The 25,212-nt window shown below is 62.5% G+C and overlaps 1 protein-coding gene across 2 annotated transcripts; it reads right to left on the reverse strand.

Moving 5' to 3' along the window:
* Positions 1 to 699: 699 nt before the first annotated feature.
* On the reverse strand, positions 700 to 24,940 carry RTN4R (reticulon 4 receptor). Of its 2 annotated transcripts, none has more exons than XM_036823192.1 (2): positions 24,778 to 24,940; positions 700 to 2,386 (listed from the first exon to the last, which is right to left on the reverse strand). In XM_036823192.1, exons 1-2 carry the CDS (start codon positions 24,797 to 24,799, stop codon positions 954 to 956), a joined length of 1,455 nt encoding a protein of 484 aa, XP_036679087.1. In that variant the 5' UTR covers positions 24,800 to 24,940; the 3' UTR covers positions 700 to 953. The 2 variants fall into 2 exon arrangements, with proteins under 2 accessions (XP_036679087.1, XP_036679086.1); XM_036823191.1 differs by lacking the exon at positions 24,778 to 24,940 and adding an exon at positions 2,725 to 2,954.
* Between the last annotated feature and the right edge of the window lie 272 nt (positions 24,941 to 25,212).

A 25,212-nucleotide genomic window follows, 5' to 3' on the forward strand; every position in this document is an offset into this window, starting at 1 on the left:
GTGTGAGCACGCATGCGCGTGCATATGTGTACACACGTGATCCCTGCCCCGCCTGTGCGTGCACGTGTGTGCGGTATGGTGTAGGTATGCGGCACCCTGGGCACACGCCGGAGCCGGCATGGCCACAGCACTGGCATGAGACCACAGGCAGTGGAATGAGGGTGGCACACGGCCCCTGCCAGGCCTTGGAAGGGGGGGGGGGTCAGCCTCACCTCCCAGCACTCCATCAGGACCACCCTAGCCCACCCGCACAGGGTCCTCCTGGACCTCAGGCTCCTCCTGGGACCACCTCAACCCACATGGGAACGGGGTGCAGCCGAAGCTGGGCTGGAAGGCTGGGACCTCTAGGGACTCTGTGTGACCGCAGAGCAGATGTCCCCACAGAGGCAGCCTTGTCTGGCTGGGCATGGTCTGTGCTGGACACACACCTCTCTCAGACACCGCTGTCAGCCCAGCCGGGAGGGAGGGGGCCAAGGCACACTGAGGTCAGTCTTCATGGCCACCACAAGTGCTGGGCTGAAAAGGGTCGAGCTGCCTGCAGCTCAGACCATACCACCAGGCAGCTGCCTTCCCTTCCTGGAACTCCATGTGCCATGACGGGGGCAGAGCTGCACCTCCAGGGCCCGCCTGCCTCTCACGGCTCACAGCAACCCCCAGCCTGAGAAGCCACAGCTTAGGAAAAGAGCTCTTTATTCCACATCGTCCAATATTTTTACACAAGTAAAATAAAACGCATATCTCTATATACCGCGATCCGGGCGGGAGGTGGCGTTCTGGAACAAACGCCCCGACCACGCCCTGTAAACATGACGGGGTGGAGATGGGACGGGCGGGCGGGCAGGCGGGAGGCGCCGTCAGGGAGGGCCTGCCACCCGGGGCTGGCTGGCAGCGGGAAGGGACCCCGTATGTACACACACCTGGCTGCTGAGAGAGGCCTTGCGCTCAGTGGCTGGTCAACAGGGCCCGAGTACCGTCCACAGCACCAGCGCGAGGCCCAGGGGGATGAGGCCCAGGGGGGCGAGGCTACAGGCGAGGCCAGGCAGGGCATCCGAGCCCTCCACCCCGCCAGCCCCACCAGCCCCTCCAGCCCCCGCACCCCCGCCACCCGCCTGGCCCAGACGGCACTGGCTGCGTGTGCGGTTCTTGCGGGAACAACCTGGCCGCCGGCGAGGGCCCGTGGTGGGGGGCTCTGGTGGCTGGGAGCCCTCAGGCTGCACTGCGGTCAGCGGGGGTTCGGCCGAGCCAGGCAGGGTCCCGAATGGGGAGTCGTTGATGTGTCGTGGGCCAGAGCCGTTGCCCGGCGGGCTGTCGCCAGACGGCACACGTCCCTTGAGTGCATTGCCAGCCGAGGCCGGACTCCCGGCCTCCAGCACCGAGGCCTTGTCCGCAGCGTCCGGCTGACAGCACTTGGGCAGCCCCAGCAGCTCCTCATCGGTAGGCCCGCCGGTCCAGAAGGGACGGGACGGTCTGGCTGCCACAGCGCAGCCCTCCAGGTCGGCGGTGGCCAAGCGCTTGAGGTCGCGGCCGGCCAGGCGCGGGGGCAGGCTGCAGGGCAGCTCGGATGAGGAGCCGCGGAATTGCTGCAGCCAGGCCCAGAGCGGGCGCGCCCGGCAGTCGCACACCCAGGGGTTGTCGTTGAGCCGCAGGTATTGCAGGGCCCGCAGTGGTGCCAGGGCCTCCGCGGGCAGTGCAGAGAGGTTGTTGGCAAACAGGTAGAGTGTCATGAGACGGCCGAGGTCCCGGAAGGCGTGTGGGTGCACGCGGGCCACACGGTTCTGGTGCAGCAGGAGGCGGTCGAGGCTGTGCAGGCCGCGGAAAGCGCGCTCGGGCACGCTGGGAATGCGGTTGCCGTGCAGGAAGAGGTGCGTGAGGTTGCCCAGGTCGCGGAAGGCGTCGTCGGGCAGCGCCTGTAGCCCGTTGTCCTGCAGGTAGAGGTACTGCAGGGCAGCCAGGCCGCGGAACAGGCCGGGACCCAGCTCCTGCAGGCCGCAGCGGTCCAGGTGCAGTGTGTGCAGGCGGCTCAGGCCCTGGAATGTGGCGGGGTCCACGGCATGCAGCTGCGCGTTGTCGCTGAGGTCCAGCTGCTCCAGGAGCGCCAGGCCAGCGAAGGCGGCAGCGTCGATGTGGGCCAGCGCGTTCGAATGCAGCCACAGGATGGTGAGGTTGCGGCAGGCATGGAAGCTGGCGGCTGGCACGTATGTGATGCGGTTGCCGTGCAGGAAGACGCGCTGGCTGGCAGCCGGGATGTCAGCAGGCACGGCCTGGAGACCCTGCTGCGGGCAGCTTGTGGTTACCTTGGGCTCGTTGTAGCACACACAGGCACCTGGGCACGGCGCCGCCACACTCCACGCCTGCAGCCACAGCACCCAGGCCAGCAGCTGGCTCCCTGTGGGCAGAGCAGAGGGCAGTTAGTGGGCAGGGGCTCCTGCAAGGCTGGGGTTGTGCAGGAGGGGCTGGGGCTGGGCCCAGGATATGCTGCCGCCCCTGGGAACTCAGGTGCTGTGATCCTTGCCCCACCCGCCAGGTGGAAGCTGCTGCACAACAGCCCTCCAAGAGGTCGAAAGCTCCACACCGGGAAACGTCGCCTGCAGATGCCCACGTCACCCTGCCTGGCACTCAAACACACGAGCTAACACGCCCGCACCCCTGCCACTTGGGGTTAGCAGGTCACCCCCAAGGCCCAAGTGAAGGCCTCCTGGGATGGACATGCACACCTGCAGATACCTTCTCGGACGCCAGTGAACACAGAGCCCCCGTGGACCTGCCCGCTGTCCCTGTCCGTCCCAGCACTGACCCAGCCTGTCCCTGTCCCATCAGCCCACAGGCCAGGCAGGGAGAGAGGCCCTGGCAAACACTGGAGCACCAGGCCAGCCCCGCTCATGCAGAGGAGCCCTGGGCCAAGGATCATGGCCAGGCCTGCCTCCTGGCAGCTTCCGCAGCAGCCCTCCCAGAGCGTCCTCGGGCTGCAGGAAGGGTGGGGCTGTGACTCAGACCTGGTGCCCTGCCCAGGCCCCCAGAGCCCCTGGGGCCAAGGCCTGCCTGGATTCTGAGGGAACCTCCCCACCTCGGGGAGCTGTGCTTTAACGAAGAAATTGCAGGGGCCTTGGTGAAGCCGGGAGCCACAGCCCCAGTGGCCCTCCTGCAGGGGTCTGGGTCCCACCAACAGGACACAGGAAACTGCCACAGCAGCCCCAGGCTCCAGAGCAACTCTGCCATCACAGGATCAGGAGCCTAGGCCCTGAGGGCAGGCGTAGCAGGGCAGGCAGGTCCAGGGCTTGGGGGGCACTGCAGCCCTGCCCCGTGAGCCCCTCGGGCAGGCTGCTCCCTCCTGCACATGCCCTCCTCACCGCCGCTTAGTGCTTCCTGGCCTGGCTCAGAACACCTCCTGCAGCCTCCTCCCCTCGGCCTCATTCTCTGCTTGGTCTCCTCCCTGGGCGAGGAGCTTACTCCTTCCCGGCCAGTCAATCTCTGCACAGTCCAGCTGCCCCCAACGCTCCTGCCAAGACACGCTCCCAGCAGGTTCCGCCCCAGCCCAGGGGGCTGCAGCTCCCCTCTTCCCTCCCCCATCTCAGGGCCTCACCAAAGACCTAGACCGGGTAGCAGACTCCTCCTGGGGTGCTGTATCCAGGCTGGGCTCACCAGCAGGGCCACATGCCCAATACTAAGCTCCCTGCCTATCATCCCACCATTAGAGCCACCGCTTTGAATGCTGAAGGTTCTTTCCGCCTTCAGGAGTAAGTCTATTAAAATGTGAATCCCCCTGGGAGGGTTATGGCTTATCAGCTAACACTTGAGTTATCAGCTAACACCTTAGTTGACAGCTAACACCTGCGTTGACAGCGAACACCTTCCTTGGCAGTCAGCTGAGAGCAGGATTCTGCAGACATAAGGCCGGCTAAGTGCTGGGGCTGGAGCCAGGAGGGAGAAAGGAGGGGACCACAGGCCAGCTGCCCCCACCCAGAACCATGACCTTGGGCCCCAAACCCCCACTAGGTCCTCTCTGCCAGGGCCAGTGCAGACGCTTGCCCCAAGCCCAGAGGCCCAGCAAGCCGGGCATGTCCAGCAGTCGCAAGGAATACGCCCTCCCAGACTCTGGTCCCCAGGTACTGGGAGCACCGTCTGCACAGCCTAGGGGCCTCCTCTGTCTCCTGTGCTCTGGTGGCCACTGGGGCTGGGCCATTTGTTGGCTGCTGGGGACATGGCAGCCCCAGGACCACCCCCTGCCCAAGCCCTGGGTGCCCCTCCCTGGGCTGGCTGCACACAGGAGGCCATGAGGGGGCATCTCAGCTGTTCTATTTAAACTGCTGGCATCCTCTCCTGGCTCTCTCCTTATGGGCCTCCTTTGGAAAGTCGGGCCTGATTAAGCCAGCTCCCACGGCATCTCACTGTTGCCACGGGATGTGACTGTGCTATGAAAACAGTACTTCCTGCTCCCAAGACCTTGTGGCAGAGGACAATCTGGGGCAGGGTGAGGTGGGGCCCCAGGTACTCATCAGGCCAGACTCTGGACCTCACCACCACGGGCTGGGCCACACCACCAACTTGGCTGCCAGCGGCCGTCCATCATGACCATACCCACCACATCACTGACTGCACTGTTACCACTGCACCCTGACCATTGGCTCCCAGGCCTGCAGCCATGGTCTGTGAGCTTGGCTGGGTTGGGGTCAGCTGACCACTGGAACTGGCCGGCTCCTCCAGCCTCCAGCTGTCGCTAAGCGGGGCCCCCAGAAGGCTATAAGCCATGAGCTTGGGGCCGTGCCCACTCTATGAATGCCCTGAGATAGGCACCAGTGTTGAGCCACGCATGGGGGAAAGTGGCAGAGCAGCCATGTGGCTCGGCCCTGCCAGGAAGCGGGCAACAGGCACGAAGACATGGCTCCCCTCTCGCCGAGGCAACTGCTTTTCGGAAACCAACTTCTGATAGTCGGTCCCTCAGCACGAGCCCTGCTGTCAGCACAGCGGCCAGCGGTGGGCTCGCTCCTCGCCTCAGCCACAGTAATTGGCTCCAGCCTGGCCCCCTTGGGGCCTGCCCGCTGGTCTCCATGGCAACCCCTCTGCTGAGCAAGCAGAGGGGGTATCTTTCTATGAGATAATCAAACCCAACTTTGTGTCATGTTTTCATTCTCACAGCAGGGGCCTGGAGACCCCACCAGGTAGTGGGAGGGTGTCCCCTGGCCCCACCCCCTGGACCCTATCACTCACCTAATCCTTCCCAACCCTAAAAGTCCTCCCCATCCGTCCCCCTGCCCCGTCCCCAGCCTGTCCTCCCAGCCCATCCTCTCATCCCACATCCCCTACCTCCCAACCCATCCTCCCTGGCTTTTGCAGTTCCCTGAGCCTGAGGCCTCTCTGGCCTGCAGATCTGCACTCGCTGGTCCTGCCCACTCATCAGAGGCCCCCAGGTTGCACCCTGCCTCACCTGCCTCTCCTTTCTCTCCCGCCAACCTTCCCACTGGCCCTAGCCAGCCACCCATTCCCCTGGCCCTACCTCCCAGTCACGCCCTGCTTCACCGGGTCCAGTGGGAGCTTGCCTCCTGCACACAGGGTGAGAAAACAGCCCTGTCCCGCCCAGCTCTCATACACAGAAATCATCGCGAGGCACACCACGCCACACCAGGGTCCTGGTCCCACACCAGGCCACCAGGCCCCCTCAGCTAGCTTCCCGCAAACCCAAGCCAGCCCCTCCCCCGCCATCCCTCCTTTTTCCTCGGGCCTCAGCACAGAATGGATGGGTCAGGGGTTTTCTCTAGTGCCCTCCCCATGGAGGGGACCCCTGGGTCACGGCTAGGAGCCCCCACCTTAGCCCAGGTCTGCTCTGGAGCTGGGGCAGGGGCACGAGGGCTATGGTTGGTGGAGGACCAGCCACTCCGGCCTTGGGGATGGGGGCACAGCGACCAGACTCTGCTCAGGGTCTCTCCTCCGGGCCAGCTGACGAGGCCCAGAGGCCTCGAAGGCCATCTGCACTGCTCACCCTGATCCAGCTCCTGGGCACTGCAGGGGGCGGGGAGGAAGGTGGAGGGAGCAGGAGAGAGGAGCAGAAGGGAGGGGAGCCAGGAGGGGCGGAGGCTTCTGGGGAGTCACCAGCAGCCGCAGGAGCCAGTGGGCAGCGGGCAGGCGGCTGCTGAGGTCAGCAGCTCAGAAACAGGGTGTGCTGGAGGCTGCAGGCACGGGGAGGTCTTCAGTGTGTTCCCTGGCCCCTGCCGCTCCCGGGGCCCCCCAGCCTGGGCTGAGGTTGCAGGAGTGCAGCTCCCCTGAGGTCTCATGGGGATGCCTCTGCCCCCACAAGCGAGGCCAAAGGGATGGCACAGGGCTGGCAGCCTTGGAAGCCCAGAGCACGGGCTCAGTGCCCTCGGGCCTCTATGCCTCCCTGCGGCTATGGGGTGGCTGTAACACCCCCTTTGGGGGTCGTTACAAGGGTCCACCAGCTGATATAAAGAGGCGTGAGTTGGAGCTGCATAAGAATCAATTTTCTTTTTGGTGTCGTGAGCCCATTTTACAGATTAGGAAACCGAGGCAGTGAGCAATTAAGCCATGGCCTGCTCCCACTCAGAGCCGGTCCAGGAGGAAAGGTGGGCAAGAGAAGGAGTCACAGAGCTGCCAGAAGGGGCAGGAGGGACATCCAGCCCAGGCCTGAAGAAAGGCCACTATGTGGCCACGGCAGGAGAGCGTGGGCAGCTCCCTCCTGTGCTCTTGGTGGCTGGGAGGGGACGTTTCCCGGGAGGTTCTGAGCTGCTGCCCACCCCCTGGAGGCTGGGGTCAGCCGTCTGTGGAGGGGCCAGACCGCCGTAGCATAGCTAGGACATCAGTCTGCTCAGGACCCTCTCGAACACCAAGAACGTCCCATGAAGGGTCATGTCACAGACCGCAGTTACAAGGCAGAACAGGAGGCCACAGTCAGCACAGCCAGGCCAGAAATAGCTCCGAGCGGGGGTGGGAGCCAGTGGCGTCCACACACCACAGAGGGTCAAGGCACCCGTCACGGCTGCACCCATACCCCTCCCATCCCTGCCAGCCCCCAACTCACGACAGGCTCACCACCCGCCCCCGTCGTCCATCTGTCCCCCCTTGGTCATAGTTGTTTCTCATACTCACCACCCACCTTCCGTCCGTCCTCCAGTCATAGACATGTGCGGTGGCAGCACACGTGGCCAGGGCGTTTCCTGGGCCCTTTCCCTAGCTCAGGTGCCAGGGAGGAGGGTGGCAGCCACTCCCGTGAGGCAGCCCACCCTCAATAGTGCCCTGTGTCTCCAGGGGTGTGGCTACCAGCTCCCTGCCCGGCTGTGCCCCTCAAGGCCCCCTCCTTATTGATCTTTTCAGGGCGCAGCTGTGGGGCAGGGCAGGGTGGGCTGGCCAGGTGGATAATGGGCAAGGTGACCTACCATGGCAGGAGGGTATTGGACACAGGGCTGAGCAGTTCCAAACACCAGGCCAAGCTGCGTGCAGTGGGGGAAACTGAGGCCCACTGTGGGCAGAGCCGGCCTCCTGACTGCACTGTGCACGGGTGGACCCGGGGTGAGCAGGCCAGGTCCCTCTGTCTGGTGAGCTCTCCCAGGGGCTAGTGTATTTAGCCGTTCTACAGGTGAGGAAATGAGGCTTGGTGGGGGGTGGGCGGGTCTCTTGCTCACAGCCCAGGAGCCGGTAGGATTCTCAGCCATGTGGTATCCAGTTGCTGAAAAGCCTTGCTGGGCAGTAAAAAGTTAAAGCTCCCCCACCCTTACCTCACCCATCAGCCCCACCTGGAACCCAAAATTTCCAGCCGACACAGCACCTGGGAGGCAGCTCTGGGACCTTTCAAGGCAAGGAAACAGAGAGTGGCGGGGGAGGGTCTGGCCTGCCTGGGAGCTGGAGGCCCTGGATGCAGAGCCCACCCACCAGCGTGTTCCCCAGGGGGCGCCCTGTGGTCGGGATGTGGTCCTGGTTGTCACACCTGTGGTCCAGGAGCGGGCTGACCACAGGTGTCACGTGGGGGATTGAAGGGGCCACGGAGCCCTGAGCTGGCCCCAGACAGCAGGCAGACGTCAAGGGAGGAGCCCTGGAGCTCACTGCCAGGGTGGGGGTCCAAGAACACCCTCTGATGGGCAGGACACTGGGCCCAGCCAGCAGGCCTCAGGAATCCATCCTTGGCCAAGGCCAGGCTGCCAGCCTGGAGGCTCTGGAGCCTCGCCCTGTCCAGTCCCCATGCTCTTCACCCAGAGCCCACCTCCCTCGGCCCCCATCCAGGAGCCCCACATGGAGGGCTGATGACACCAGCATCTGAAGCCTCGTCCAGCCCCAGGACCCTGCCTATGCAGGCCACACCCACACTTGCAGCAGAGACTCAGCCAGCATTTCCTCCCCCCCAGAGTCTGGACACCCCCGTCCCCCCACCCCCACCCCAGCAAACCCCCCACTCCATCAGGCCACCAACAAACGCCCGCTGCCTAATTACCTGGAGAATTCTGTCTCCACGACCAACTCATCAGGGTCCTGAGGCTAATTCAATCCGGGGGCCAGTGTAGGCTCGAGTCCTCAGAGGATGCTAATGAGAAATTGGCCAGTGGCCGACATGCCCCTGCCCCAGGGAGGCTCAGAGAAGGGGCACTCCCCGTGCCAGGGCCTGGGACCTACCGCCACACACCTACCACCATGCCCACCCGCCTGCCCAGATCCCCGTCCACTGCCAGCTCCTGTCCAGGACTGGATGCCTAGCCTGGCAGGGCCAGCATGGGTCCTGCCCTCCCCGCAATCCATCCCCCACTCCTCCCGGGACCCTGCATCTACCGCCAACACGAAGCTGACCATTCCTGCGAGGCCCTGACGGCAGCCTCCAACAGGGCAGATGCAGTGCAGGAGCCCATGCTTGGGGTGGGAGGGTGCACGCCATGGGCACACACAATAGGAACGCACTCTTGGAACTTGTGCTGCTGGGGCCTGCGTGATCAGGGCACAGAGGCGAGCCAGCCAAACAGCAGAGGGGCTGCTGTGCAGAGGCTGGCAGACATGGGAGCCCCAATCAGGAGCCAGGAGCCAGGAGCCAGGCCGAGGGGTTCTGTTCTCCTCTGTGGTGGGAGTTGACGGGTGGGCACATTCCCAGGTGTCCCCGAGCCCTTGGCACTTGTCAACATCACCGACAAGGCAGGCAGTGGCCTCTGCCCAAGCAGGATCTATTTGGCTATGGGAAGACAAATGCAGGTCTCTGGAGGCCCTCAACCGCTCACCCTTGGGGATCAGCCCGTCCGGCCTCTGGGCCGCTGTGGATTAGCCCCGTCTGGAGGGAGCAGCTAGACTGAAGCCCACCTTCGCTGTCCCAGGAGAGCCGAGTTCTCGCAAACGCTCCCGACCAGGGTGGCTTGGGCCCCGAGAAGGGGTTAACATGGGCAGGGTGCTTGGGGGCTTTGAAACTGAGCTGGGAGAGTGAGGGTGGGGGGCAGCACTCGCCAAGAAAGACCGTGGGGAGGACCAGCATGGTCTGCTGAGCACCCCTGGCCAGAGGCAAGTGTGGGGCCCAGGACCCTCAGCCTGAGATGCTCCCATTTGAGTCACCACCGGCTGAGGTCACTGCATCCAGGGGCCGTGGGTCCACAGGATGGTCCGGGGAAGCCTGTTGGCAAGGCAGCCTGCACGCCAGTGCCTCTCTCCTTTCCTGGACCGAGTTGTCCCACCTTTGTTATTTGTTCCTAAATGGGAAGAGTTGTCGGCCAAGGCCTGAATCCTAACATCTTGGGAAGTGCGTCAAAACTGACTTGCTGTGTCCCTTCCTCCCAGCCAAGTGGACAGTGTGATGCTAGTGGGCCAGCGAGCCAACCCCTGTGTGACCTGGCCACAGAGCCCAAGAGGAGGGTGTGGGGTCCTGAGGAGGAGAGACCCCCACCAGCCCAGAGGTGAGTGAGTGGGTGGCCAGCGCTGGGCAGACACGAGACAGCCCTGAGCATTCCAGCAGCAGTGCCTTGAGGCCATTCAGGGCCTTCTTGGTCGAGCTTGTCTCCCAGGGAGGCCCTGTCCATCCACCTTGACATCCCAGCCTCACACAGCACCAAGCACCAGTGGAGGGGAGAGTGGGGGGAGATGGGGCCCTTGCCTCCCTGGAACGCCCAAGTCACAGATGTCCCTCACTCCTGGAGGTTTTGCTACATCCCACAGCACGAGGAGATGACCATCAACCCCACTCCTCAGACAAGGGCACTGAGCCTTATCAAGGTGCGGTGACCACAGGGAACCAGCAAGACCAGGGCACGGGGTCCAAGACCCCCCTCCTGCCACATCAAGTGACCAGGGCAGGCCCTGAGCCCCAAGTGACCCAGATAACAAAAAGGGGAAGCAGCGCCCCTGTAGCAGGTGAGCTGCTGAGCCCCTCCCTCCAACACATGCTCTGTGTTCTCTGACCCCCAGAGAGGCTTATCCTTGGCCCAAGCTTTCTGCTCCATGGGCCGCCCGAGGTGGACCCCAGGGTCCAGGAGCCCTGGGCTCAGATGCCAGCTCTGTACACCCTCACCAAGGGGCTGGGGAAGCTGTCTCTACAGCAGTGACATGAGGATGACAACAGGCCAGGACCCACCTCCCCGGGGCCCCAAGATGCTTCCAGCCTGGAACCCCACTGAGCACCTCCACCCAGGCTCTGGCTTTGTGGTCAACACCCTGCCTCCCCAGGGGCTGGTGTGGGGCCTCTGCCGCTCTGACCTTGGGCAGCCCTGTCTGAGGCGAGGAGCCCAGACAGGAGAGGCCCACAGCTCACAGGTGGCATCCGCAGCCATGCTGATCACTCTACTTGTCTTGAGGCCCCTCCTGCCTGGCATGGTAGCCCTGCTTTGTCCATGAGAGGCTGCATCTGGGTGGGAGGAGGGCACGGCAGCCAGGCCATGCTGCGAACACACCTAGGGCAACCTCCCTGCCTCCACCGAGCTCAGCCTCCGCGGAGGGAGGAGGCTCGGAGACGGGCGTGGAGCCCAGCACAGATGGAATGGCCTCACAAGTTGCTGCTGCTCCTCCCGCAGTGCTGGCACACTCGGTGGGCCCCTCTGTGCCCACCCTCCACCCGTGTTAGAGACCTGTGCTCACCCCACCCCAGACCCAGGACGACAGTGATGCAGTACTCGCTGAGGGGTTAGGGAGCAGGGCGACGAGGCTGCTCCCCCGGAGAAATGTCCAGAGGAAGGATCTCCACCATGGCCTCCGGGGCGTCCAGAGCAGCTCCTGCCTGATCACCCACACCTGCCAGTTGACAAACCCCACTTTCAGCAGAGCATCCCACCACCTTCCATGCTTCCCTAGTAAACGCTACCAGAAAACCAGGTGTCTGGAAAAGGTGCCAATGCCGACAATCGCAGCAATGCCTCCAGAGGAAGCAGAGACAGTGCAGCGAATAGATAGAAATTAGGGAAAATCTAATCAGTGTCCTCGTAGGGATAGAAGAGGATTTAAAACAAGAACTGGGTGCTATGAACAAGGAGCCATCAGAAAACAAGAAGAGTCCCTGGAAGTTAAAGATAGAATTGCTAAAATTATCCCAAAAATCAATAGAGAGGTTGGAAAACAAGGTTAAGGAAGTCTTCCAGAAAGAAAACCAAAAAGAGAAACAGGGAAAAAATGATGACATTCAGAAGACAAATACAGATCCAACACCTGTCTTAGGTAATTCCAGAAAGAAAACAGAAAATAGAGGGGAAAAGTTATCAAAGAAATAATACCCGAAAATCTCCCAGAGCTGAAGGCTCTCCTGGGTGAGTGCCTGGCACAACACGTGACATTCACAGTGTGATTTCAGGTCTCTGGGGGTCAAGAGAGGAACAGGAACACGGCAGCAGACTTCTCCATAGCACACTGGACGCCAGAAGACCACAAAACTGCAACGGCTTCAAAACTCTGGGGGGAAACTATTTTCAACCTGGAATTCTGGACTGGGCCAATCCAGCTTGAATAGATTTGCTAACATTCAAGGGCTCATAGAATGATTCTTCACTGTGCTTTCCTTGGATAGTTAGCTGGGAATGCGCTTCAGCTAAAACAGGACATAAACACGAACCCCAAGAAACACTGGGTGATGAAAGGCAGTCAGGGGCGGCTGCGAGGGGGCCACAGCATGCCCAGCCCAGGAGGGGACAGCATGACAAAGGCCTAGAGGGAGACTTCCCCTGGGGAAAACGAGACACCCAGTAGAATGCCTGACCCAGAGAAGAATAAGCACATGAGGGTGGCATATGGGACAAGAGAAAAAAGACAAAGTCAACTGTGAACTCCAGGAAAAACAAAAGGCCAGACGAGAGCAAGAGGGTCACCCCCTGTGGTCAGGCAGTGACAAGCATTTATGTGACCTGGATTAGGAAACACTGGTTATGAATTTAACTGTCGGTAGTGAGACAGCCACACTGGGGAGTGTGCTGGAGAAGAGGGGGCTGGGGTAGGAGACATGGAAACGTGAAGATAACCACCTGGAAAAACAGGGAACATGGCAACAGCAGGTGGGTTGGAGGAGGGCTACAAACCAATGCCCCAGACCAGCCTCTGAGGGCTGGGTGCAGGCTTTCACTTTGAGCAAGATATGGCCGACCACAGTGTTATCTTTTTAAAAAGACTGCATACTTGGCAATGAAATCTCAGAAACAGAGATAAATAAAAAGAAGAAAATAAAGCATATCTGCCAGAAGGTGGAGACGAACGTGGGTTAGCAGCAGGCGTCTCCAAGGTGCAGGAGGAGAAAGCGGGACTGAGAGCTCTCGAAGCCTCCTGGTGCTCAGCCCAGCGTCTGGCTGATCTTCAGCGGCTGCTCAGCCAAGGGTGGCCAAGGACGCCCCCAGCCTTCAGGGACGCTCCAAGCTCCTGGCTCCAGGGGCCTCTGAAATCCAGACTCTTGAAGGGACAGCTTCCAACCTGAAGATCCATGTGTGCCCTGGGCCTTTCACAGTCCCACCACCTCCTGGCAGCCCCTCCCACTGTCTCTCCTCAGCCCTGCCTGCTCCCAGGTCACAGATCCGACCCCCTGACCCCAGACTGGGGACCCTCAGGAGCAGGGGATCCAGCGGATAAACCCAGGGCCTCTGGGGTAGGAGTCTGCAGCCCCTGGGGAGGGCTCCCCTGACCTTGGCCTCTATGAGAGCCCCAATCGCGTTTCTGCATCCAAATGCATGACACGCAGGCAGGGGTGACGTGAATAAGTAATTGCTCTTTTATTAACGAGTGATAAATTATTCCTATATGATTGTGTGTGATAACTCTTCCTTATTTGAAATCAATTTGGGATGGAAATTGTTGGCGGCTTCTCACCAGTGAGGGTGGGAGGATCAGGCACGCCGCTGCCTCCTGGAAAAGCAGGTCAGTGTATTTCGGCTACTTCCTGAGGCTGATGCACCAGGCGCTCCTGGCAGCAGAAGGGGGTCGGCTGCCCTGGGGGCGGGGCTGGGAGGGTGGCCTCATTTCCTCAGCACCGGCCCCCAGGACAGGTGCCCAGCATGGCCTCTCCCACCCCACACCCCGCCTCACTGGACCCAGGGCACCGATGCCCCCTGGCAGAGGAAGGGGCAGGCTGGTAAGGAGTCCCTGAAGGCCCAAGGCATTGCTGGGGACTGCCGCGGCCAGGCATCAGGAGGCAGGGGGCCATCTGCAGGCCACACTCCACTCATCCCCGCTGTGTAAACCTGAGGACCTGGGCAGCCCAGCCTTTCACCCCACAGAGGACATACCCAGCGCCCAGCTGGCCTCCCCTGCCTCCCCACCCAGGCCGGCATGGCTCTACTTCACCAAGCCTGACAAAGGCATTTGCCTTTTCCCTAAAAATTTTCCTAACGAATTCACATCCTCATTCCCTTCTCACCCAGCCCAACATAAAAGGGTCCCCAGCGCGAGCCCAGGCCTGGGTCAGACAGACTTGCTCCCCACCCAGTGCCCTTGGAAGGCCCTTGGCCTGCTCACCTGCAGACGACCTGTGAGGGGCTGCACACAGCAGGTGCTCAATAACCACTGAGCCAAGGAAAGAAGGGTTGCACCCCAAAGGCCTCCCTCACGTTGACCCCACACCGCGTGGCCCCAGGGGGCCAGGGGAGCCCGGTGTGGAGGAGGAAGCAGACATGCAGGGAATGGGGTGCCCTTGGCTGGTGCCCACAGCCCCCACAGGCCCCACCTGCTCAGAGCAGCACCCCGTGGCCCAGGCCTCTGCACCTCTTCTGTTGATGCATCAGAAAAATCCAGCAACCCACTGGGCAGGCAGCCAGCTGCCTCTCACCCACCCTCCTACTGTTCCCTGGTCACAGGCTCGCCCCTGTCATGAGCCAGGTCACCCCAGCCCAGACACGTCGCCCTGCTCAGCTCAGGCACGGCGAGCAACCTCCGCCTCTCAGAGCCAGGTCTGTCATCTGTAAAAGGGGGAGGCTATGTCTGAGAACTTGACAAATCACTCCCAGGGTCCGTGAAACCCCCACCTCTGTCCACTGCCAGGTGCCCCCTTTGCCCCACACCTCAATGGTCAACTTGGCAGGTTTGCCTTGCTTGTTTCTGCACCCCCGGGCCATGGGCTCCTCGGGGCAGGACCGGGGCAGGTCCAGGGCTGGTGATGGCACAGGAGATGCTCCATAAACGTCCGTCACGTGAATGTAAGAAGTGTGAGGCTGTGGAGATGGCTGTCCCAAAGGTGTCCAGGCCCAGGAGAGTCCATGGGGCACTGACGTCCCCACAGGGCGAGGCAGCAGTGCCTGATGTCAAGGGCAGCTTCACTTCTGTTCCAGGCTGAATGTCTGTGCCCCACCCCCCAAATTCATATGCCGAAGCCCTAACCCCCAATGTGATGGTATTTGGAGGTGGGGCCTTGGGAGGTGATTAGGTTTACATGAGGTCGTGAGGGTGGGGCCCCATGATGGGATTAGTGCCCTCGTAAGAAGAGATACCTGAGAGCCTGTTTTCCTGTGAGCAATGTGAGGAAGGCGGCCATCTACAAACCAGGAAGAGAGCCCTCACCAGAACCGACCCTGCCAGCTCCCTGATCTCAGACCTTCCAGCCTCCAGAACTGTGCGAAATACATTTCTGTGGTTTGAGCGTCCGTCTGTAGCATTTTGCTATGACAGCCTCAGCTGATTAGTACAACAAATTTCTTAAAACTCTGGTATATTTTTCCAGATTTTTCTACAATGCACACGAACTGGTAAAATCAGAAGAGTTTTTAGTTTGTTCCGTTTGGTCTCATGTGCCAACACTGGATGGGGCAGCTGGCCCAGGGTAGGGTGGGTGAGGCCAACCCCAGGCAGCGGGAGTCCCTTTCAAGAGCCCCGTGCTGTGGGGTCCCCGCCTGGTCTCCCAACCTCTACAAACCCATTCCCTTGGCTGAAAAATGCAGACGACAGGCCCCACCTCGCAGGGTGTTGAGGCCACACAGCTCATGCAGGTCTGGTGCGCACAGTGGATGCACAGGAAATGCCCGGCCCACCCGCCCCATGGGAGCACCTCTTGTTGCCCCTGGAAGGGGCCACGTCTCCCCTAACGGAGGGGAAGTTAAGCCACAGCTAGCAAGGGCAAGATGGCACCTGACATGACCTGACCTGGCCTGACCTGAGCTCAGGCAGCACCCCCTCCTTGCTCCCAGACACCCCCCCGGAAGGGCTCTTCTTCCTAGAGCCCCACCACACCCATCCCACTCCCCTCCCCAACCACAGTCTCGCCCCGAAACTTGGACTTAGCCCCTATGGTGCCACTGAGGGAGCAGGCGAACAAGCAGAGCGCATGGAGCTTGGCTGGGGTCTCGGTCCCTGGGCTCCCACCAAGGGTTCTTGGCAGGGAAGGGGCCTCAGCTAGGCCTGAGGGGCCCTGTGCGCATGACATGCCAGGCAGGGCCTGACCCCACCTGGGCCTCGGGGCAACGTGGGGACAGTGAACCCACCGGCGTCCACATTGGCCACCCGGCAGGAAATGAGCTGCGGGGGTCAAAGCGTGAAGGTCTGCAGCCCTACCTCCCTATTTCCCACCACCCACCCCAGGGACATACTGCCCCACCAGAGCCCCTTGTACTGACAAGGATGGTCCTGCTGTATCAGGCTTCCTGTGATCTGGGGGTCAGGGGAGGCAGCCACGGAGTCGGGAGGGCTCCGTAGAGGCACTGACACCCCCCCACGCCACCGCCACCCGCCTCAGGCCAGCCTGGGGGCTGGGCCACAACTCCAGCAGCAGGTGAAGAATGGAGTCCATTAGGGCCACCATCTGTCTCAGCCGTGACGGGCCCTCTCGGTGACATCCAGGAGGTGTGTAGATGGAATATCTTTATGGGGAGAGTTTTTCTTTTGCCAATTTTCGAAAAGGAAGCCAGACACTTGTCACACCTGTCCCCGTGTCAGCCTCTGCCTGACAGAAATTGGGGCTGAGGCAGGGAGATGAAAGACAGCCTGGACATGGCCGGAATGCAGGGGCCACGTGTCACACGGCTGGAGCACAGAGCAGTGGGCTGGCCTCCTGCTGGGGCATGCCGCCATCCACCTCTGCAGCCCCCACCCCATCCTTCCAGCCTGAGCTCCCCGAACCCCTCCCTCTGCACCCCTCTTGGTCCCACAATCTCCTCATCTGACCCCCAACTCCCTCCACCCTGCTGCCCAGGGCCTCCTGAGCCCACCCCAGGGGCCCCGCCGCACGCACTGGGCTGTCCTGGAGTCTCTGGGCTTCTGCTTGCACCAGGAGCCCCCACCCCCTCAGCCAGCAGCTCCAGGGCCTCTTTAAGACGTAGGCCCAGGGTGGCCTCGGTGAGGGCCCAGTGGGGGACCCAGGCCTCAGGCTCCTCACCAGCCTGCCAGCACCCACACCCTCACTTCTCTCCCCTGGGTACCTAGTGGGCTTTGGGGTGTCTCCCAGGGACCTGGAAGGCTGAATATGTCTCAAGAATCTCGAGGTCCCTGCTGCCTGGCATGGGGCTGGCCTGAAAGTAATGCTAGAAAGCACTTGCAGGGGAACAGAGGTGGAAGCCAGTGGCCCTCGGGGACCTGTCCAGGGATCCCCGTACCCCCATCTGGATTGTGCATTGTGGTGCACGGCTAACCCCACCAGGGGTGAGGAGGGTCCTCCCCAAGGGAGGGGGGTCACTTGCTAGGCCATACTCAGGAACCACAGCCCCAGGCCCCACCTCCGCCCTCCATTAGTCCCTGTCATGTGGGGAAAGCCACCGCGCAGTGGGATGGGGGTTGCTCACTGCCAGGGCAACATGACAGTCCTGCTGCTTCCTCAGATGGCCCTGGGGGTCACGGCCTCAGCCCCCAAGGAGATCTAAGAGCATGGTCCCCACCAGGTTCATCAGCCACTGCCTTACATGGCCTCATCCTCCGGGAGGCCCTGGGGAGCCTGGAAACGGGCTGGACGGGTGTGACTGGCCAGCTCTGTGTTCTCTGAGGACAAGTGGGGGCTGGACGTGTCCCGAGAGAGCAGGGAGGCCTCAGCCTGGGCAGAGGGAGGGAAGAGGCAGTGGAAAGCGTGGGAGGGATCACGGCAGGGCTCTGGGAAGGGTGAGGGTGGCCCAGGACACCAGAGCCCACTCGCAGGTTCCTGGCTGGGGTGTGCTGTGGAGGCAGGTGAGAGAGCTGGGTGCGGGGTGTCCTGTGTGACCTTGGGACCCACAGCCCTCCTGAGACCGCTCTGATGCCCAGTGCGTCCTGGTGGTCAGCCAGGACTGGTCTTTCTCTGGAATTCTGCTTCCAGCCACATCTTTGGGAACAGTAGATGCTTCTGGGCCAGAGGCCACACGGGGGACAGGTGGCCCACCCTCCCTCTGCCCGGTTCCCGTCTTGCCCAAGGACCGGGCAGGAACACTGGCCTCCTTCTCGCCACACCAGAAGGCTGGTGCAAAGTGAGCTGTGGGGCAAGGGTTCACACCCACGTGGTGAAGCAGGGAGACCCTGAACCTCCTTCCAAGTCAGCACCGTAGCCAGCTCAGCACCCACCTGCCCCAGGCCCCCGCTGGGCCTCCGCCTCTCACTGAGAAAGGCAGACACCCCATGAGGGCCCCAACTTCCCCTCCCCCAGTCACTGGCCCTGCCTGGGGCCTGCACCTCCCACCCCCATCCCACCGTGTCCCCCCAGCCCCATTTCTCACTTGGGTCCCCATGGCATTAACTAATAGGTCACAGGACCCCCCCCACTTGGGATGGGTGGCAAGGACCTCATGCAGAAGGGCTGGTGGGGGGAGGGAGGCCCCAACAGGGGCTCCTCCTCTGCGCTCAGCAGAGGCTCCTGCTCCAGAGAGGACAGTGGGGCCCACACCCATCACACACCTGCCTGAGTGCCACCATGATGTCCCCAGGGCAGGGAAGGACCTGGGAATCTGAGGAGGCCCCTGGGACATGGGGGCCCCACGAAGCCCCATCACAGCCTCTATTTCCACGGCAAGTTCCAGCTCAGGGCAGGAGGTTCCACCTGAATGGGAAGGGGCCCCAGGAGCTGGGACAGTCAAGCCCCCACCAGGGGCTGTCCCGTGGGCATCATTCACCACTGACTCCCCCTTCGCAATCTCCTGTGTGACATGGAGGCTCAGAGGGTGAGTGGCCTGCCAGGTGCACAGCTGGCTCTGGGCTGAAGTCCTGGGCTCCCAATGCAAGCCCCATAGGCCCTCAGCTAGAGCAACTCCTCCAAAGGTTGGCACCTCTGCTCTCTCTCCAGACCTGTGCCCTGGAGGGGACCGCCCTCCTGAGCCACCTTGGGCAACTGGCCTGCGCCTGATGGCCAGTGGCCAACCCTGAGGGCTAGGACCACCAGCTCCTGAGACCCTGGGAGCTGACTCAGAGCACTGCCTGAGGCCACCCTACCATTCGTGGCTCCCTGCACACCGGTGCCAGGCCCAAGCTAGACTCAGGGACATGGACGTGGGGAGGCAGACACAGGTGTGTGTGCCAGGCCTGGGGCCAGGGAGCCAGAGTGGAAGAGACGTTCCCAAACCAGACCCCCTGGTCCAGGCCTCATGGGGGGGCAGACACAGGAGAGTTCAGTCAGGAGGGGCTGGCCGGCAACATGTTTTAGGAAAGCATCTCAGAGCCTGAAAGGAGGATGAGATGGCGGGCAAGGAGACGTGGGCGTCTGAGGCCATGGGCCTGGGAGGGGGGGCTAGTCCACAGCAGAACTTTGATGAGGGATAAAAGGGGACGGGCAGGGAGGGGTCAGACTTGACACTGGACTTTGGGGAAGGGTAGAGGGAGGTGGCCAGGACATGGACCTTTGGCCCAGATGTAGGGGGTGGAGGGGCAGGTGGTATAAGGGCGATCACCACCAGACAGGCTGAATCTGGGGGACCCAGGACACCCAGTGGAGCAGAGCAGCACGTGTAGGGAAAGTGGTGTGGAGCTGCTGGGCAGGGGCAACCTAGGAGCCTGAGACCCCCACTCAGCTGCACAGGCCTGGCACACAGCCGGGAGGCAGCAAACGTTTGCTAACCAACCACTGGGACCCAAGGGCCAGACAGAACTCCATGACAGGCCAGGCTAAGGCTTCAGAGCTGGCCCTGCCAGGCAGGCCAGGAGGCCAGTAAGTCTGGGGGCTGTGGATTCCCCGCCGGCCTTGAGCCCTCCCCCGCCTACCATGTCCACTCTTTGCCCCTCCCTATATACTGAGCACCTACTATGTGCCTGGAGCTGCCACAGGATGCCATGAGCCAGCCACCCACCCCCACCACCCCCAGAGCCCAGCACCCCACACACCTCAGACTCAGAGGGTTTTCCCACCCATGAAGGCATCGAGTGGGAATCCCACCTCTGGTCGACAGCCGTGGATTACGGACAAGGTCTCTGGTGACCAGGAAAGGGCAGTGCTGCCCAAGGTCACACAGCAAGCCAGTACTGCAGAGGCTGATCCAATGGCTGCCCAGACTTCAGGGCAGGGAGAATTCTGGCAGGTCCCTGAGCCCACCCCATCTGGGCTCTGGCAGGAGGTAAATAAAGGCAACATCTCAACAAGGTCACAATGGCTGGGACAGACCGGGCACACGGTGCTGGGCCCAAGCAGTTGAGGGGCAATCTGAGAGGGCTCCCGGGAGGAGGTGAGGGACTTAGAGCCTCGTCTTGGCCTGAGCCCCTCAGCACTCCACCCCCTTCCTCGATGGGCCCCTCACCCATCAGCTTCAGCCTTAGCCTGACATTTCCCGTGACATTTGCTGCAAAGAAATAGAGCCATAAACCCAAAGGTTAAATTTGCACATTGCCTTGCTGCCAGGAGAGCATGGTCCTTCCACCCACCAGGTGCTTGGCTGCAGGATTTGTGTGGGATGGCCCACCCACCCTGGAGCCCTTGATGGACCCAGGCCCTCCAAAGGACCTCAGCCACTGTTTCCCAAAATAGGTTACTGGATATACTAGACCCTGAGTGTGTTACACAGGGGTGGTAAAGGAGCTCTGTCAGCACCTCTTACCCAGCCATTCCCAAATTTGCTTGACCACGAAACACTTGTCCAATCCCCACCAACATTCCGTGGAACCTCAGTTCCATGGAGCGTGATCTGTGATGGCGTTAGGCCAAAGAGCATCCCCCTGGGGCACCAGGAGGCCGCCTGAACAAAGCTGAGTCAGCTCCTGACACCCCGGTTCCTCCACTGGGCTCCCCGTGTCACCATCAGCCCAGCTCCACGTGCCAGGGCCTGGCCGGGGCTCACCACCTGCCAGGCCCACCTGGGCCAGCCCTAGACAAGCACGGCTCCTCCCCAGGGCCCCTCCCCCTCTGGGAGGGCTGCCGACAGCCCTGCCCTTCAGCTCCACCTCCTGCCCTGGGTTGGCGGTGGGGGCGGGGTGGGGGGGGGCACTAACAAGGCTGTAGGACAGGGCCGCCATGGCCCATTCTCTATCCCCAGGCAGGGAGAGGCAGCGGGCCCACTAGGAGACAGGACTGTAAGGACACTGCGGGGCCGGGGTGGAGGCTAAGTGAAGGGGGCAGGAGAGAGACAGCCCCAAAGCGCCGGCTGCACTAGGGCTGGACCAGCAGCAGAGCCGGAATCCTGATGAAGGCCAGGAAACAGATTCCACTTGTGAGTAGCAGAAATGCAAACCCAGGGGTGGGAGAGGCCCGAGGGCTCTGCCCCCTCCACTTAAAAGGTTGGGAAGGGTTGGGATCAGGTCCTGCCTCCTACTGGGGGAGGGGCACCTGACCACGCCCCCGGGGGACCTAGCAGGGCTGCACCAGTGACACTTCTCTGGTTGTCCAGCTGCACAAGCACAGGCAGTGTGAGAGGCCGAGGCAGGTTTGGATAAATAAATGATGGCGTATCCTCGGGAAGGGATTCCACACACACCCGCAAACCCATGATACACAAGAACAGTTCCCAACGTGCAAAATGTTTAAAATATAGCGACCAAAGAAGAAACTGCAGCACAAGACACCCGGCCGGGCCCACACGATCCAGCAACGGCACCAGGAGATGCAGGGGTGTGGATGCTGCTCTGGTTGGGCTGCCATTTTCAGCTCCGTGGCCACCTGTCCTTTAAAGCATTTAGTCCTATAAACTCAGGTGGGCAAGGACCACATCCCTTCACCTGCCTGGCTCAGAGGGAGTCTGACAGGCCAGGAATAAGTGAGTGAGTGAGTGAATGAACAGGTGCCTGAAAGCAAACGTGGCATCTGGGAATGGACCGCTGGAAGGGGCAGGAGCAGGCGGGCCACAGAAGGTTAGGCAGCCTGGCCTAGGGGTCAGAGGTCAGAGCCCTGGGCACAGGGCAGCCTGAACCTCATTGACTGTGCAGGGCCAAGAGCCATCAAGAACCCCAGGATGGGGCCCGGGGGTCAGAGTGCCACTCACACCTACTCCCCATGCTCACTGAGACCCCCATTGTCCCATTCCTTTGGCTCAGTTCACTGGTTCTTCATGCTCCTGACCCCTCTCTGGATGCACAGACTGAGGCTCTACGGAGACTTTCTGGCTACAGTCCCAGGAGAGCAGGAAACACGGCCCTGGCGGGGTGAGTTCCTCCTGCCTCCACCAGCTGGGCCCCTCCTGGTGCTGCCCCAGCTGCCACAGGCCTCCATGCCACAAAGCCATGAATTCAAGGCCAGGGCAGGGAGCACTGAGGGGCCGGCCCAGCATGCCGGCCGTCCTGGGGGCAACGGAGGGAGGGTGAGGTCGGAGTCTAGAGAGTGGGGGTTGGGACAGCTGCACACATCGGGCCCCTCACCGTCTGTCACTCACAATGAACAAAAGCAAACAAACCCTGGGCCCCACCACGGACCTGGGGCAGCCCTCGGCCTCCCCTGTCTTCCAGAGCCCGAGCACATCTCCTACGGACCCCCTACAAGCCCTCTTGCTTGTTGAGACCCCCTGGGCCAGGCTCTCTTCCATGACCACAGGGAGAAAACCAGCTCTGATCTAAGGGCCCCCGGCTGACCATTAGTCCTCACATAGTGAAACCAAGGGTCAGGGGTTCTGCAGGTTCCCAGCTGGAAAGGGGCAGAGCAAAGATGCTGCCCCAGTGTGGGGGACACATCGGTGGCCACGTCACACCTCCCGCAGGGACCTCTCTCCCTCCCTGCCTCCCCACCTGCCCACCTCCTTCTCCAACTCCCCAGTGACCTCCATGGGCCTTTATTTCCCATCTGCAAATGGTTAGGAGGGAGGGTCCAGCTGGCAGTGCAAGGGTTCCAGGGGGACTTCCCTCTGTGGGAACCATTGAGTGGGGCAGGGGGGTAGTGTTTTCAGTATTTTGAAGGCAGAAGCACTGGAGTCAGAACTCCGTGGGGGCCTCACCCTTTAAGTGTCCCCAACAACCCCTGAGGGAGGCCCAATTACTGACCATGTCACAGGTGAGGAGACTGAGGCATGGGTGAACTGCACACCCAAGGTCATACCACTGTCGGTGGCTAAGCCAGGACCCACATCCAGGCCCTTGTTCTCCTGCCACCCCACACCCAGGAATCAGGGTCTGTGAGCAGCCTTCTGCCTTGCAGGGACCTGGTTCCTTCCTCACCTCAACTGGAGCAGAAGTGGGAGCGGTGATGGTACCCACTTTAGAGATAGAAAGACTGAGGCTTAGAAAAGGGGAGTGGCCAGCCCCACTGCCCACCTCATCATGGGACCCACCCCTCTGTTTCACCCCCACACAGCCTATAAGGATGACCTACTTGTCCTTATTCTACAGACAAGGACACTGATGGGTGCGGGGGAGAGCAGGTGGCGTGGCCCTGCCTCTCTGAGCCCTGGCCTGGGGTCCTCCTCACCACAGTGAGAGCAAGTCACCAATACCCTTACCTCAGACCTCCACACAGCACCTGAGGCAGCTGACACACCACAGAACCTCTCATCAAGAAGGCTCTCGCCATGGAGACCCCCAGGCACCGGGGGCAGAGCTTTCCTGAGGTCACCCTGGGTCAGCCGTGGGGTGGGCATATACCTACCCTGAGCTGGACCTAGTGGCAGACTGCAGAGCATGCCGGGGGTCTGGCCTGTGTGTCACGGTGCTGACCTGGAGGTGTGAAATGGGCCTTCCCTGCCTAGGTGGGTCCCAGCCCCCATCAGCCACCACTGCCCCAGCCTGGGGGGAGGGGGAGGAATCAGACACTCCTTTGGCCTCACACCCTGGGCTGGGGCACTGGGCCCCCAACACACATTCCCTGGGCCTCTGCTACAGATTTGGGTGGAACCTGGCCACGGGCTGCCTGGGCACACAGGGGCACCCACGTCTGGAGGCAAAGAGACACATGCCGATATGCTCACAGGCACACACGGTCATGCGAACAGAGACACACGTGCAGACGCATACCGAGTTCACACACACACAGCCCCAGGGGGCTGGGAGGGGACAATCCTGGACACGGGGGTCGGATCCTATAGCTGGTTTCTCACCCTTCTGAGCTCCGGCTGCCCAGGGCCTCCCCCTTAACACACGTGCATGTAGGCACAAGAATGGGTCCCTCGGAGGGGACCTAGCGTGCGCCAAGCGTGGAGACCACAGCAGGCACGCTATGTGCATGCATGGCCGTGGGCGAGCAGGCGGGGGCGAGGACATGGATGTGCACCCACAGCGTGTGTGTGTACGCGTGCACACGGGGCAGCCTGGCATGCGTGTGCACATGCGGTGTGCAAGTGTGCAGCCCTTGTAGACATGTGCACGTGCAAAGAAACGTGTGCAGCCTGCGGCACCTTGGAAATAAGCAGGGCACCCTGGGGCAAGGGGGGGTGGGGGGGGACGAGGGGAGCACCCTCCAGGCAAGGCATGTCCAACTCCCTCTACAGGAGGTCACCCCCAGCACCTCACACCAGGTAGGGGGGAAGGGTCCCATGAGAGCTGCCAGGGAGGGGGTGCTTGGAGCCCCACCACCTCTGGTGCCCCTCAGCGGAGCCCGCAGGGGCCCTCAGGCGCCCTCAGACTGCGGATAGGGGGTGCTTGGCTGCGCCTCTCCTCGCCCGCCCCCTGGGGGGGACAGCTCTGGGCCAGCCCCGCCCCCCACGCCCTCTACTGTCGCCAACGCCCCCATTCATCCTGCTGCGGTCTAACCCCAGAAAAACCAGATGTCCTGAGCTGAGTCCGCGGGTCGAGGATGGAGGCGGCTGGACACCCCCCACCTCTGCTCGGTACCCGGGTTTCTTCAGACCTGCTCATTAACCCCTTCGCGGCCGGGCGATCAGAGGCAGGACCCCACCCTTCCAGCCAGCAGTCCCCACACTAGCCCCGTCGCCGCCGCCGCCGCCAACTTTCCAGGGAAGCGGCAACTTTTCCTGCTGCCGCGGGCTCCGCCCTCCCGGGGCCGGGCAGCACTGCGGTGGCCTCGCGGCCGCGCGGTAACCCTCCGCAGCCTCGGCAGCCCGGGCGCGCCCCGCGGCTCAGGGAGGGGCGCCCCGGTCCCCGCCCGCCGGCCGGCCCGGGCGCGGCACTCACCTCCGGCGGACGCCCTCTTCATCTTAGGGGTCGGGCGGGGCGCGTCGGGGACCGAAAGTCGCTCCGGGGCCGGCGCCCGTCTCCCCGCGGCCGGGTCCGCATCCAGGCGCCGCAGCTCCGGCCCGGCCCCGGCCCGGCCGCGGGACGAGGCTGCACGCTCCGCCCGGTCGGCTGGGCTGGCGGGCGGCGGCGCGGAGGCGAGGGCAGCCGGCCGGGAGCGGATGAATGTTTTATGGGATCATGTGGTTTGACGCGCGAGCGCTCCGCCGGGTCCCCGCCGGCCGGGCCAGGCGGGGCGGGGGCGGGCCGGGGCGGGGCCTGGCGGCGGGCGGGGCGCCCACCTGAGCTCGCCGCGCCGGGCCGGGCCGGGCCGGGCCGGCGGGAGGGGCGCGGGCCGGGGGCGCGGGCCGGGCCGCGGGAGGCGCTCAGCCCGCC

This window comes from Balaenoptera musculus, chromosome 14, assembly GCF_009873245.2.
Source record: "Balaenoptera musculus isolate JJ_BM4_2016_0621 chromosome 14, mBalMus1.pri.v3, whole genome shotgun sequence".
NCBI lineage: Eukaryota > Metazoa > Chordata > Mammalia > Artiodactyla > Balaenopteridae > Balaenoptera > Balaenoptera musculus.